This window comes from Egretta garzetta, unplaced genomic scaffold (genome assembly GCF_000687185.1).
Source record: "Egretta garzetta isolate BGI_Z169 unplaced genomic scaffold, ASM68718v1 scaffold55, whole genome shotgun sequence".
NCBI lineage: Eukaryota > Metazoa > Chordata > Aves > Pelecaniformes > Ardeidae > Egretta > Egretta garzetta.
This window is the reverse complement of record NW_009259863.1, coordinates 3298365-3315022: the sequence shown is the minus strand read 5'-3', so window position 1 is coordinate 3315022 and position 16658 is coordinate 3298365. Positions and strand designations below refer to the sequence as shown.

General features: G+C 38.8%; 1 protein-coding gene across 1 annotated transcript in view; it reads right to left on the bottom strand.

Moving 5' to 3' along the window:
* EYS (eyes shut homolog) overlaps positions 1-16658 on the bottom strand; it is a 904272-nt gene that overhangs the window by 51438 nt on the left and 836176 nt on the right. Inside the window, exon 40 of the mRNA XM_035895612.1 lies at positions 8906-9078. Within this exon, the coding sequence (XP_035751505.1) occupies positions 8906-9078 (173 nt within the window). The remainder of the gene's footprint in view (positions 1-8905; positions 9079-16658) is intronic.

Here is a 16658-nt window from a genome sequence, read left to right as displayed (position 1 = left end):
AAACTAGACAAGCCCAAAGTCCTCAGCCGCTCCTCACAGGACAGGCCTTCCAGCCCTTTCACAGCTTTGTTACCCTCCTCTGGACGCATTCAAGGACCTTCACAGCCCTCTTAAATCATGGAGCCCAGAACTGCACACAGTACTCCAGGTGAGGCTGCTCTAACACTGAATACAGCAGGAAAATCACCTCTCTTGAGTGGCTGGTGATGCTGTGTGTGATGCACCCCAGGGTGCAGGTTGCCCTCTTGGCTGCCCAGGCACACTGCTGATTCACGTTGAGCCTGCTGCCGACCAGCACCCCCAGATCCCTTTCTGCAGAGCTGCTCTCCAGCCGCTCTTCTCCCAATGCATCCTTGTGCCTGGCGTTACTCCATCCCTGGTGCAGAATCCATCATTCATTCTTGTTAAATTCCATCCCATTAATGATTGCCCAATGCTCCAATCTATCTAGATCCCTGGGCAAGGTCTCCTGTCCCTCAAGAGAGTCAACAGCACCTCCCAGTTTGGTATCATCAGCAAACTTGTTAGTGGTGCATTCAACTGCTGCATCCAGATCATTGATAAATATATGGAGCAGGACTGCCCCTAGAATTGATCCCTGAGATATACCGCTTGTGACCGTTTGCCAGCCAGGATGCTGTGAGGGCTTACTAAACCTTACTAAAATCCAGAAAAATTCCATCCACCACCTTCCCTTCATCCAGTAGGTGGGTGACCTTATCTGTTGAGCATATTATTGTTTAAAGGCCTTTCAACAGTAGTCAGTATAATCTTCTCCAAAAGTTTTCAAGGAACTGAGGTTAGGCTAATAGGTCTGTAGTTCCCTGTGTCCTCTCTCACACCCATTTTGTGGATTTGAACTACACTGGCTAGCTTCCAGTCATCAGGGACATCCCCAGACTCCCAAGACCTTTAGCAGATGACTGCGAGGGGGCCCTGCCATAACATCCACCAACTCCTTCGGAACTCTGGGATGAATACCATCAGGTCCTATGGTTTTGTGAACTTTCAGCTGATACAGCTGGTCCCTTACAATTTCAGTGTCCACAAATGGAAAGTCACTGTTCCCACACTCATGGTCCTCCAACTCAGGGGACCAGGTAGCCCAAGGTCTATCAGTATTATTAAAGACTGAGGCAAAAAAGCATTGAATACCTTCACTTTTTCTTTTTTTTTTAATCAGATGACCATCTTCAACAACTATTGTTCAATGTTTTCTTTTGACCTCCTCTTACTATTAACACACTTAAAAAAGCCCTTCTTGTTATCTGAAACAACACTGGCCAGTTTCAACTTTAATTGAGCTTTGTCCTTTTGTGTCTTCTCCCTGCATAAATGAACCACATCTCTGTACTCTTCCTGTGAAACCTGACCTCTCTTCCAGAGATTACATAAAGTTTCTTTATGGGGGACCTCATCAACACATACAAATATCTTAAGGGTGGATGTCATGAGGACGGAGCCAGACTCTTTGCAGTGGTGCTCAGCGACAGGACAAGGGGCAATGGGTACAAACTGAAACATAAGAGGTTTCAGTTGAATATGACGAAGAACTTTACTTTGAGGGTGACAGAGCACCAGAACGGGCTGCCCAGGGGGGTTGTAGAGTCTCCTTCTTTGGAGATATTCAAAGCCTGCCTGGACGAAGTCCTGTGTAACATGCTCTAGGAGAACCTGCTTTAGCAGGGGGTTTGGACTGGATGATCTCCCAAGGTCCCTTCCAACCCTTGCCATTCTGTGATTCTGTGGTTCTTTTTCCTCTTGAGCTCCACAACATGTTCCCTGTTCAGCCAAGCTGGTCTTCTGCCTTGCTTGCTTGACTTATGACACAGTGGAATTGCCTGCTCCTGTGTATTTAGTTTACATGGTTTGCTAGTTCTGCATTAAAGCTGTTTTCTTTAACAGTGTTGTGGTTTAACCTGGCAGGCAGCTGAACACCACGGAGTTGTTTGCTTACTCCCGCCTTCCCCAGTGGGATTGGGGACAGAATCAGGAAAAAAGTAAAACCGTGGGTTGAGATAAAGACAATTTAATATAATTTAATTTAACTTAATTTAAAGACAGAGGAAAATACTAAGACTACTAAGACTGAGATTAATGATAAGAGAATATACAAAACAAGTAATGCACAATGCAATTGCTCACCACCCACTGACCGATGCCCAGCCTGTTCCCGAGCAGCAGTTTCCCTCTGGGCCAACTCCCCCCAGTTTCTATACTGAGCATGACATCATATGGTCTGGAATAGCCCTTTGGCCAGGTGGGGTCAGCTGTCCTGGCTGTGCCCCCTCCCAGCTTCTTATGCACCTGGCAGAGCAGGGGGAGCTGAAAAGTCCTTGACTGGTGTAAGCACTGCTTAGCCACAACTAAACCATCAGTGTGTTACCAGCATTCTTCTCATCGTAAATCCAAACCACAGCACTATGCCAGCTACTAGGAAGAAAATTATTCTGTCCCAGCTGAAACTCAGGATAAATAGGCAACCTGCTTTCCTCACCAGAAACTCTGGGAAGTGCAAGGAGGAAAAGGTAAAGGGTGCTGGAGCTGCAGGGTGGTCCAATGCCAGCTGGGAGTTCAAGGCGGTAGTAGAAGACTCTTGATGTCTGGAAGACTATTGTATGAGGAGTTAGTGATCTGCACAGTGGGTAATTCAGGTGTATGCCTCCACGCCCCCAGTAAATACTTAGGTATTCCTTTTATTTGTCTTGTGGTATCAGTAGTCATGGAGCCCATGACCCTATTAGCTTACCTTCTTTCTGTAATTATATGGACTAGTAACTTGTACTTCTGATTGGAAGTTGAGATTTGAAATAGTAGAAGTGATTTCACTGCTCAGGGATGAGAATATGAATCTGAAAAACTGATAATACAGCAGTGACATTAATAGTGTGTGAGAGTGCCTAGGTATGTTTTGTACAATTTTTATGAGATTCCTCACACTGGAGGGGAGAGGGAAATTAAGGCCCAGCTAAAAGCAAATGACCCAGAAAATAAATTCTCTTGAACAGGAAGAAGAGCAACCATGATCAGCATTCCCCAAAATATCTCTGACCAGAAACCCAGTGATGCATTTTTTTTTTTATCTGAGGAAATTCCCTCTGGGCATCTGCTGTCACCGAACTGCACAATTTAGTCTGCAGACCCAAACAGCTCTGAAGGTGACATTGTGTGCCAAACATAGCTGCACAGAAGCAATTCGCTTGCAGGCTGATATTCACAGAGCTTGGAGCAAGTGAGTATTCCCACTTCAGCGCTTTGAAATGAATTTTATACATGGGGGAATAGATCCTAGAGAAAACCTGCTGGAATCCTTTGGACTGTGAAGCATTACCATAAATGTTGCTCAGAAATGTTTCAAGGAACATACTTACAGATTGCTGTGAAAGCATGCTGTGGATGGCCCTTTTTGGTGTGTGTTTATTAAATAAAATGTCATAGTTAGGACTCCTTTTTATGTTGTCACATATGTACATATGTGAAACATACTGAAACTGAAACACTGAAGTTTGGTCTAAAGCACTGCAATTGACACAATTACTCATTTTAGCAATGCACATTCCTTTGAAATCTTTCTCCTTTTAAATTTACCTTTGTGCTTAGAAAGTGCTTGCTCTTGATTCCTGGCTTAACAAAACGCTTCACATCATGACCAATAGCTTCCCAGAAGGGCCCAGTTTCTTGTGTGGCATATAATTAACAACAACATGAAGAGTTTAAAAGTCCAGGTGTTCATTTCCATTCCTGGTGAATGAACCATTTCTGCTTCACTCACATTTAGGAAGCCATCACAACTCCATCAAAATTCCTTACACTCAGATATTTCAAACATACTGGCCTTATTTTTACAGGCTATATCAGTTTCCTGTACCAACCAGGGAATACCCCCAGTCTGTACTTAGATGAAAGTGCTAAAAAAACAGAAAAAAAAGAACTGAAGGCTGATTACAGAGATGGTAGCAATTGAACTTTTTTTTTTTTTTTTTGAGGTACAAGAACGGTGTCCTAAACTGCTTATTCTGGTGAGATACAATAGTATTTTTAATAGTTTAGGCCCATTAAAAGTATTTGACTTTTATTTCATGTTAACAGCAATGATTTGGCCACATTTATATTCGAATCATTATAATTAGAATTTTCCTTAATTTTAAAAGAATTGAAGTATGGTGATATGGACATCTCTCTAACTGTATGAGCTCAGGGTTTCTCTCTGGATTGAGCACGCACCACAGATTTTCATTTAAGTCTTAGATTCTATGAAATGACAAATGTCTCCAGATGACAGGCAGTTCTAGTGCTAACCCAATCCTCAGTTGCTTCCATAATGAGTTGTTGATAAGTCTTCCTGACCAACTTTTAAAAGTAGAAAAATCAAATATATAGGAAGTATTTCAAAAAGCATTTTACAGAAAAAATGTTCATAGCACTGTTGGAGAATGTGTATTCATTTGGTCTGAAATGGTCCTATTTGTAAACACTTTCATTCACCAGTCTGATCCTAAATACTGGAGGAGATTTACAATCTGCAAGAAACACAATGCAAGCAACTTTTAACTAAATTAAATGTGAATGGAAATTTATCAGACTAGGGCTTGAATATTAGCTGCTTCCACACAAAAACTGCTGAAAAGCCAGAGCTCAATAACTAGACTCAGTTTAAATGATACAGATCCCTTTATGTAGAGCTTAAAAAAACAGTCACTTGGAAGATAGAGTCAAGCTGCCCGTGTAGACATAGTCTCTGTCCTCAACTGTTGCATACTGATGATGTGCATTGCTAAATATTTCCTGTTTTCTATTTTAAAAAGTGACTAAAGTCTATTCTTGTTTCAGGCACCTCCACCCCCCTGAGTTGAAAGTCATGGTGGCATTTAACTCCTCAAATCAACAGTGTTTGGCTATGTGATAAATGCTCGCCTGCACACCCACAAAGAAGCACAGAGACCCAATGGCAGGTGGGGGAACTCAACTAATACCCTGCCCCAGCTACTCCCAGCCCTATCCCAGGAGCCATCAGCCCACCACAGGTCCATCTCCATAATCCCAGAGGAGCACAGAGCCCAGAGGCAGGTGGGAACCCAAATTAAGGATTCAGAGGAAGGGACACCCTGTCTGGGCCCCAGCCAAGGCTGTCCCAGGAGGCCCTCAGCCCTAGTCTCGAGGTGTGACACCCACCATGATGAGTCAACACTGGAGCACCTTTTGGACAGAAGGGTGTAACCGCCACGGGTTATGGGACACATTACAGAATGCAGGTGAAGAGCATTTTGGAATAGCACAGGACTTATGGAAGTTTAAGGAAGGAATCAAAAGGTGGGGAGAAGGAGGGAATTAGGTGATTTGGGGAGGAACAAGTGTGGAAAAATAGAGGGATACAGGGACAAAAAGGGACAGTCACCTGTAAATAGTTGGCTGGTCAGTAAGCTTGTCTGGCTGCGTCCTTGGCCTGATCAGCACAGGCTGTCCCCTCTTTTAACATATTATCATCCCCTGTCCCTGTTGGCCCATTATGCCTTAGCTATGTAGCTTCTTGAGAGAGATCTCAATATATAATGGTCAACTTGCAGTCATAATAACATGGACATCTTGCAGTAAAAGCAAGGAAAGATGCATAGTGAGAGATAATGCATTTTACTATATATTTGGAAAAATGGACATGCTTTTAGGAAGCTTTTCTTGATGTCTGAAACAAGCATAACATAACTAAGATAAATTCAGAGCAATTGTTCCCAGCCTGCTTAGACTGCAGTGTGCTTCATCTGCTTCAGAAACAGAAGAAAAGTCCTTTTTAGTCCCAGGAGCTTGTCTGGTTTTCTATATTTATATAGGTTTGTCTAATAGAAGTTATTATCTGTCCTTAAATTTTTGCCTGTTTTGTCACACTTACGGTAGCCCTATAGTTTTCTCACTTTTAGAATGTTGTGCATTCTCCATAAAAGTATGTATTTTAACTTGTCACGCCAAATTTTTTCTTCCATATAATAGTGACAACAGTTTTTTAATAATCCTTTCTTACTTATTTATAAGGATTGACTTTGTTCTTTGTGTGTCTTCCAACTATTAACAGATGGCAACTGGAGCTCTGATATGGGCAAGACCTGTAGCAGTGGGCTCATTTTTGGCTCTGTCCACATCTTTATTTATCCTTACTTTGTCTTTTGTAAATAATTTCTATTGTTAGAAGCAGCAATGCTGGCATGAAATCTGCAGTTCTATTCAGTACATTTGCTATATTCCTTTTATCAAATAATCTCTGTAACATCTTGCACATTTCTTGTCGATGAAGACCAACTATTATTTGACGATAAGCATTTAGAAGAAACAAGCTTTTCTTCAGTGTTTCAGACAAAAAGTAGCATACACTTGGTTGCTAATCTTAATAGTAGAGACAATAATATTGTATATGTTAAATGGGAGATGATTCGTTAAAAATACAGGCACCTAGATTTTAAATGTTATGGACCATTTCTTTCTAATAAATTTATTATCTGGGCTGCTCATTTTGTTATAGCAAACAATTAAATTCTGTTTCTAATATAATTTACATAGTTCTACCATTGTAATTAGGCAATATATCATTATCTTCAAATACCTCACCAGATGTATGGCTTTGATGCTGCTAGGGCTATCCCTAAGGCTGCACCCAGCCTTCACAGCATTGCGGCTGGTTTCCCCCTCTTTGTTCAGTTTTAGTATATGTGATAAAAAAGGCCTTTTGCAGCTCATTTTAAGTTTCAGTGCAAAGTCCAGCTTAACAAGACTTCTGTCTGTGATCAGTTTATTTCGATTCCTTCTAAATTCTTACGACACAGTTCAATAAAATACTTTTTCATATTTTGATAATTTTTTGTATTGTGGACTTACTGACCCTAGATTTATACTCTGTCCGATGAAGCTGTGTTCTTCCCTGTTTTGCTTGCTTACAGTGATGACCCAGACAGGGTTTTCCCTTTCTACTCAATAAAATGTCATTCTTTCTGTGCTTTCAAAGCTTTCAGCTTTGTAGTCTAATCAAACTAATGAATTTGTGTACTGTCTCTCAATTTAGGCTCTCAATTTTTACTCAGACTCTCAATTTAGAGACAGCTAACTACAAAGTTTGTTAGTTGAGGAAAAGCCTCATTTGAATGACTACAGGGAAAAAGTGTTAGATGATACTCAGTGTTGACAGATGTAAATTGAGGTAGATTATAGAAGCAGTCCTAGCCTTAGATACAGAATGGTGGGCTCTGAACTTGCCATCAGCATTCAGAGAAAGAGGTGTTAGGAGTTTTAATAAGCAGTTTCATGAACACGTCAGTGTACTCATAAAAGGAAATAGATTGGAAGAAATGGTTAAGAAAAAAAAAGGACAGAGTAAAACAGAAAAATGTCAAACGCCACTGTAAAAAGCAGTGGCATTATCACACCTTGAATATTACAGTCAGCTCTGGACCCTCATTTTAAAGAGGACGCAGTGGAACTGAGAAGGAACAAAGAAAGGCAGCCTGGATGCATCACGGCTAATGTCCCAAAAATGAATGAATCAACTTGTACTATTCAGAAATAATTTTAGGATGGTTATAATAAGCATATATATGAAATCAGGAGAGACATGGAGAAGCTGAACAGGGAAACATTCATAAAACAGGGAACAACTCTGAAACATCTGTTCTAACACAAAAGCTTGAGGCATTAATGTCATTAACAATTGGCGCAGTTCAGCAAACAAATGGAATTACTTCTGCACAAGCTATGTACTTAAGCTCTGGAGCTCTTTGCCACAGGATGTTGTATATCAAGTTTACATGGACTCAAAGACCAATTAGAGAAATGCATGGAAGAAAAGAAATCTGTCAAGGTCTAACCCAGACACCAGCCCCAGCACATGAAGCCCCAATGTCTTGTGCTACTGCAAGTTAAGAAAGGTTTCCAAGGAAGTATCATACATGTTTCATACACTTGCCTATATATTTGCTATTGGCTATCAACTATCAGTGTTAGATTAAAACATGGATAAAACATAAATGTTCACCAACTGAAAATTTTGGAAATTAATATTTCAAGTAAGAGGTAAAGATGTATATGATATGAAGAAAAAGACAATGTAGACTTTGATCTGATCTGAACATTCATTAATATTTATTTTAAAAGGCACTTCATATGCACTGCTGAATCATCTCAGAAACGGTGATTATTTTCTATACGCAGATTTTTCAATCATTACTTCTTGCTACATGGAGTGTTAGGGGAAAAGAATATCTTGGATGTTCACACAGAGGAATTTCTGACCTAGAACAATCATTATAATCAATGCTCGAGGAATTAAAGTCCTTAATTTGATAATATTAGTCAAAATGACCTATTTACTTAGCTTTATTAATTTCCCTTCATCCTGTCTCCTGTTTCATAGCAAAGCCCTTGGTGAATTTTAATTTGTGCCTCTTTTTGACCTGAGAAATGAATCAAATTTTAGCACCTGCTGGTATTTTTACAATCCAGGAAGTATTGTTTATACACTGTTCTTATTTACAAAATGTACAAAGTAATGCTTCCCTAAGTAGAGGAAAAATCAAACTACAGGAGAAATTAATTTCTGCAAAGGATCTCTCAGTCAAATCTCTCTCCCAGCTTTTATCCAGGCAAATTACTAAAACATCAGAAGCTACCTGGTACTTCCTAGCTTGTCTACTCTCAGCTTCTTTGATCCCTTTGTCTCCCTTGCTCTGGCTGACATTTCATGAAACAACACATGGGGAGGGTGCTCAGCTCAGACATTCTTTGCTTGTGACTGGATTTTGGGGTGTGTTTGTAGATGGGGAGGTGGTCACTTCCAGTGTTTTGCCTTCAAAGCATTTGACTTGTTTCTTACCACAGCTTCTATGAACAATAGGAACTACGACCAATGAAGGAAGAATATCGTTCTTACCATCACTGCAGAGGATGCCAGATCTTCCGTATGGACAAAGACAAACAGCATCTTGCCTGGACTTTGGAAAACACGTAGCACCATTTCCACATGGATTTTCATCACAAGTCATGAACTGGCAGAGTTTTCCAGAGTAGAGTTTAGGACATTCACAAAACCAATTTTCTGCATCACTGACAAATTTAAATTAAAAACAAAAAAAATGTATGAGTACCAAAACACACTTAAAAAACCAGGATGGGTTTTACATTCACAGAAAATCAGTGACATTTGACTTATGGGTGTAATATATTTCTTTGTTTTCACTCTCTTAACTTTTTTTTTTTTTGCTTGTGTATCTATCTGGCATTAGAGATGCCAGAACGTTTTATGGGTGACTTGAGTTGACAGGTTCTTTTGGGTTTAATTTTATATTTTGATTTGTCTTTCCTTTCATGGTAAGATATGTGACTTTTCTAATGTCTCACTAGTTATTTGTGCTTCTCCTTTCATGAAATAGTTGAAATAACTGCTACAGTAAAACAGTTCTTCTATTATGTCTGAAAAAAATGAAAGGAAGTGAAAACAAAAAATGTAAAGTTACTAGTTAACTTTGCAAATGAAAACATCATTCGTACATTCAGGCATTACATATAGCTTGTGACAACACAGGAAGATGTAAAGAAAAACTGAAAAATGAATACTTACAGTAGTGATTATATTGAAATTGAACCAGAACAAACAGGTAATATCTCTGCTTTCATACATCTTATATTCTCAGCCATAAGAAAGAATATTAGAATAGACAAGGAAAAAAGTAAGTTGTAATCAGTCTTGAGGGGTGATAGAAACAAACGTTTAGAAATGTGCATATTCTGTTTGTATGAATTATCTTTTTTTCAGTATACAAAGATAGCACAATGGCAGATATGGTAGGAAAAAAAATCAGGTAGGAAAAGCAGGAGTGTAAGACATTCCCATCTATCACTTCTTATAAATATAATTTCATTAAAGGTCTTATTTGATTTTCCCCTCATTTTGTGACTGAAATTAGATGACAGCCAGATAGATCGGTTTGTGTGATTACTACACATCCTTGGTATTGAACAGAAACATGTCTGTTTTATACTTGATAAGGTCACGTGTGCCCATGGGTAGGAATGCAGAAGACATGATGTGAGCAGTATCAAACCACAGCCACTGTGTTTTTCCAGACAACAGCATAATCATTAGGATGTTCAGTGTTAAATTGTCAAATACATGTGATTTCTAAAAAATCTGTTCACTGCTTAGAATATCCATGCAATCAGGTTAGAGAAAATAAACCGAAGCTGAGAGAACTCTGGTATTTTTTAAAACAGGGACATAAGTATGTCTTGTGACAGTCTTTGTGCATAGCGGTTGATTAGTGTGTTTCTAAACTGACCACCCGCAGTTCTGGGGAGTGAGGATCTCAGCTGGAGAGTCTACCAGAATGAATCTCATGAATAATGCCTCCAGACACCTTTGCAAAGAAAATTGCTATCAGCTGCAATAATAAATTTCTGTGTGTAGCCTACTCTATTTATAGATCTGCTGCAGACACCAGGAGAGGAATGTAAATGAGACAACTGGATTGCTTTGGTTTTGTGCAGCATAGACAAGCCTGCTTTCAACAGTTTTAATATCAGCATTACACAGTTCAGCTAATTAGAAAAACAACAATAAACTGAATTCTTCCTGGAAATCTACAACTGATGGTGATGTTCTCTAAAACTAGTTATCAATCAGATGTGTTTCTGTTTGTTTATAGAAGAGAAGACAGATCATCGCTGCTGACTGCCAAAATACAGAGACTTTAGTCTTCACCTTTAAAAAACCAATTTTCATACATTCTTCTGTTGAGCTATATATGTCAACATCGGCCATTTCTTTTTATAGCCTTACTTTTGCTATTGTGGAGGAGATTAAAAACAACAGGTCTCATAATAAATTGTGAGGAGTTTGTTGTTATCAAAATGAACAATGTTCTAGCATTTCACTATTGATGCCATAACATCCTAATAACAAAGAAGAGTGATTCTCAATGAGGCAAAGAAAACAGTTTTTTAGAAGTTCTACAAAATAATACAAAACTTGATAATACAACCTCTAACCACAGAAAATATATCACAGCCAATTCATGAGAATTAGTATACTGAAATGCAAATTCCCAAATGACTTATTATTCTCTCTCAAGGTAGTCTGTCACTGTACTTGGTTAAGAAGAGGACAAGGCCTCCTGTGTTCTGCTGAATTAATCTCTGCTGCAAGAAACACATAAATGCTTGAATGACCAGTGACTTCTCTTCTCCCAAGTGGATTTTACAATTTCATGATATCCTGCAATCCTTTATAAGTGCAAGCAGCAAATCAGAATGGTAGTATCTTTTGCCAACACTGTACACCTGTGAGTAGCTCCAAGAAAAAGTCATTGGATAATTACATACATGAGCTGAAGAAAGTGAATAATGCATGAAAGAAACAAGGAAAATATCAGAATTTTGAGGCTGCAAAATTAGAAACATATTTGGAGTATTTTGCTGAAATGTGCTGTATGTCTATATTAGTTTTTGAGTTCAGATCCAGAGCATGGTTTTGAAGCAAAACTCCTTGTTGTCCCCAGTTGAAATGCCTTGTTCACACCGTGGATTAGCCTCAAGAGTACACAAACTCAATTTATTTCAGATGAACCTGCACCAGAAGATTGTCTCACACCTCAGGTGCTCCAGCTACTAATGGGCATTCAGCCCATGGGGCCAGACCAGGTCTAGGGTGAGTTAAAGCTCCCTGAAATATGAATAACGGAGTTGTTGGGTCCTCAGCACTAATTGATTTGCCCTGTAAATCTAATCCCATTGAACTACATTATCTGCTAATATGGATGCAGATTTATAAGCCATCAAAAGAAAATCAGGCAGCCATGGTGTATATTATATATCAAAAAAGGCTCCAGATTTTGAACTGGAGTATGGATGAACTCCAGAAGTAGACAGAGAAAAAACCTAACCATCCAGAATCCTTGACGCAAGAACGTCAGAAACAATGAGAGAAAGTGGGAGAAGAGACAGAAATAGTGTAGAGAGGGAGTGGAAGAGACAAGAACAATACTCCTAGAGCACCATCACCTCACGTCACCAGCCTTATGGTATATGATGAAAAAAGTGTAGGGAAGATGAATTGTTCTCTGGCATTCTTACAATCCTCCTCTGAAATGGGCACACTTTTCATTACCATTTCCCATGTTAAAATATTCCTTTGATCTTTGGTGTAGACATTACATTAGAAAGAAAATCATCAAGAAGCATTTGCATGGTATGACATGATATTGGTAATTCAGTGATAGAAATTATTTTCCTTGAGGCAGTACTACATCAGTGACCTGACAGAATGAAATCAAAGTTTTGTATATGATTGACACCTTTGGGATGCCAACACAGGTTTTGATAACTTATTTTTTTTAAATATTGCACAGTGTAGAGGAGACTGGATTGTGGCAAATTGATAATACAGTCACAGCTGTAATTAAGCATAGTTTTTGACTTTTAAACTACTTCTGTTTTTAAAAGAAAATATTATAGTCCCTCTGTACAATGTGTCATAGACATCATTTGTACTCTAGTGATACAGTGCTGAGGTTCTCCAAAGCAGAGTATGATTTTCTATATGCCTGTGCTTTTTCCATCTCTAAAGTGGGAGCACTATGGTCTGCAGTTCCTCCTGAAAGCACTGTCCGTGCCATTTGTGTAGTCGCATGTGACAGGGCTTCCCTGAAAGGAAGCACACTCAACACCCTTTAATCATGACAGTGCTAAGCTGAGAATGACAAAAACTTCAATATTTAATGACACAAGTTCTTTTAGTGCTCTCACTGTATTATCTGGGACAAAGCTATGGAAGTTGGAGGGAACAGCTTCCAAAGCTTCTTCAGTTAATAAAGTGCAGATGTAATTCAGTTTATTTTAAAGATGCTACAATTATTTTTTCCTAGTGCCATTTTGTTTTAAATTGCTGGAAACTGAAAGGAGCATCATATTTTATCAGTTTAAACTTTAAGTTGAATTACACTTCATGCGAAGATTTGTTAAATCTCTTTCTAGAAAATACCAGGATAACGTAAAGGTGATTAGGATCTTCCTTTGAAAGCTTTGTGTAATAGCCAATCTACAGAAACTCATTGCAGCCAGAAGGATAACCTTATCTCATCAATAATCTTAAAAATATCAAAGGACAATGTATAAAGGAGGCATTTCTTCCTTGTGCACAGCAGGCATTTTTCTAGTATATAATATATCTGCCAATCTTTCCTTATATTATACAGCTCCCCCAAATCAATTCAGCTTTCCTGCTGCTTTAGTACTCTCACCCAGGTTTCCTCAATTACGGTATCTTCTCTAGATCTGAGTGCTTTTGTTAGCTTTACTGTTTTGAATCCTTTTTTCCCCTATCAGGAATTATTATTCTGCAAGCTCTGGTGATTCACTTTAAATTTCCTTTCCTTTCACTGAAAGCACTTTCTAAACTGCGTCTCTTTATATAAACAACCACTGACAGGCTCTCCTTAAACCGAGTCTAAATCACTTGTGAACTAAATTGGTTTTGAAAAGTCCTAGGGAAAATATTTTCAGATTGGTTGGGCGCACTCATGGAAAAAAGCTTTTGCTTTAAATTTTCTTTGAGGCAGGCTTATACTCAGAGTTATACTGATTCTAGCACGGACTAAATAGGAGCTCACATTTAAAAGACACTTCCAAATTCTTTGATCCAGGTTAAAAGAATTAGAGAAGGAAGGTTCTGATTCCACTTCAAAAAGGAGAATAGGAATGACAAAAAGGTTCCATCACCTCGCTTGCCGGCTGCCAACATACAAGAGAGAGACCACTGCATACAAAATGGTTCAGTTCAAACAGAAAATTAATTTATAGGACCCAACTAAGAAATTTAATTAAACAGATACTTAATCCATCCCAGTCAGACAATAACGAGCATCTGCTCAATCTTATCATTAAACATACATATATGAGTTTCCTTGAACAGGAATCCACTCCTGAAATAATACCTGAACTTTACAAAGTTTACTGGAGTTGTGTTTGAGGTAATCATAACTTGGGAAGACCAGAATTTGGTTTATGGAAATGATGAAGGAGGAAGAGCTCTTGCTTATTGGCAGAATATCTACTTCTATTGGCAGAGTACCTATTTTCAGACCTTCAAAGATGTCACGATCTTCAGGAATTTAGGATTGTTAAAATTTATTTCAAGTACTAATGCAAATATCTAACACAGTACTATCTCACTTTTCAGGATCATGAAGCCTCTTCTGGAGTCTTTTATAAGCCCTCTTTAACTTTCATTTTCAGCTCAGATAGTGAATATACAGGTGATTCCCCACCACATGAAGGATACACGTCCATTAAAAATGGTGCATATGATGCATAAAAGTCCTGTCCTGTAATGTGACAATTATGACCATTCCTGTCACACAAAAGGATACACAATTGTGGCATCAAGCACTTCTGGACACATAACACTTCATGGTGGATGGTTAAAGATCCCTCAGGAAAGAGTACATCAAGCAATCGTTGGTGAGAACAATGTATGTGGGTAGCGACCCATTCCCTGGCCATGTCTAAAGAGAAATAATGGTCTGTCAGGCTGCATCCTTCATAAGGGCTGTAATTAGCTCTGACACTACTCCTTTCCCCAATCTCCTTAGTCCTTTCAGTTAAATCTAAATTTTCTCTTTCTTTATGTTGCATGGGAAAAATGGTAAATAGATGTTATCATCTATCTGCTAAAATGTATTTGTAAAAATGAAACAAAATTTCTTTTTAAAAAGTTGAAAGGCTATGATTTTGATAATAACAAATTAGCACTATGTGAAACACAGCCAGGGAAGCACATAAACATTTTCAACAGCATAAGGTAGAAGCCAGATCTCTACCTCTCACTTGAAATCACATGCTGCCTAACTTCTGTTTGTCCGTTGAAAATAGCTCATAATTCCTTGTGACATAAAGTTTCCAATTGCTCCCAGCAGTCCCTAGAGCCCTAAAGAGCCTTTGCTTCAATATATCTACTATTTGCAGCAGGACTCGTGAGCACCACATCCAAAGTGGCAACACTGAACACTGGTGTGCAGCACATCGCTCGTTGCACTGTTTCCATTAAACGTGCAATGTATACTATTGCTCGTTTCTGTTAGAATTTTAAAACAATCTTTTAGCACAAAAACATTCGTTACTTCAACGTTAGGTGAATTTATATGTTGCACAACTATGTAACTTAGTAATATCCAAGATTTCAGTCTCCTCACAGAGCAACTGCAGTTTGCTACACTGATCATGAAGAGATGGATAACAACAAAATCGAAGAAAAAAATCTTGAAGAGTTTGTAAAATAACAGCATTTACTTTAAATTCACAATGTAATAATTTTCAACTATAATGACTATAATCTAAATCCAGAACTGTCTACTGTGGAAAGAGAAAAAAAGTGTAAAGGTGTTATACTTTCCTCTCTTTCTCAATTTCTTCCTAATAACTTTTAAAATATTTTTTTTATTTACATATCAATTATTTCAAACTTTCATAGATGCAAACCCTTCCCATTCCATTCTGAACTCAACTTACAGAAGGAAGTTTCCATAACCACTTCTTCATTGCATTGTCACTACTTCTACTGATTTGCAACTCTAATAATCAGTGGCTTAGCATTTCCTTTGTGTCTATTTAGCACCCATTACCCTTTCTATTTTAAAAACATTCTTAATCTTAATAAGGAGTTGATCATCAGTACTTGCTTGTAAACCCAATCTATGTAAAAGGCTAGAAGCCATGAATCTCTTAAGAACTCACGTAAAAGGGTAAGTTAGGCTTTGAACTTGCAGGACATCATCACCTTCCCACAGTGATTTGCCCTGTTCACAGAATTACTTCCAATAACTCCTGTTAATTCAAATCCACAGCCGCCTTCTCTATCCTAGGTACCATCTCAGGTCCTTCTAGTTTCAAATCAGTCTCTGAACTTTCTGTTTCTAGCTGTTGTGGTTTAACCTGGCAGGCAGCTGAGCACCACACAGCTGTTCACTCACTCCCCCCCGCCCGCAGTGAGATAGGGGAGAGAATCGGAAAAAAGGAAAAAAAAAAAAGTAAAATTCATAGGTTGAGATAAAGACAGCATAATGGCACAGAAAAGGAAGGGAAAATAATAACGCAATTGCTCACCACCCACTGACCGAAGCCCAGCTTGTTCCTGAGCAGCAGTTCCCCTCCGGGCCAACTCCCCCCAAGTTTCTATACTGAGCATGACATTATATGGTATGGTATAGCCCTTTGGCCAGGTGGGGTCAGCTGTCCTGGCTGTGCCCCCTCCCAGCTTCTTATGCACCTGGCAGAGCAGGGGGAGCTGAAAAGTCCTTGACTGGTGTAAGCACTGCTTAGCCACAACTGAAACATTGGTGAGTTCTCAACATTATTGTCATCCGAAAACCAAACCACAGGACTATGCCAGCTACTAGATAAAAAAAATTAACTCTATCCCAGCTTAAACCGGAACAATATCTCAACAAAATGGAGATTGTTTTACCACATGCATGTAACACAGTGTAGTATTTACATATAAGCCTTAATGTTTGTAAAACATGTAAAATGAAATGCACCCCAAGCAGTGTGTAAAACTAGCAATTACAGAATGCTCTATGAAAACCTGACAACATCATAATGAGACAAGGTAAACCATAGCTGCTTTGAACTGA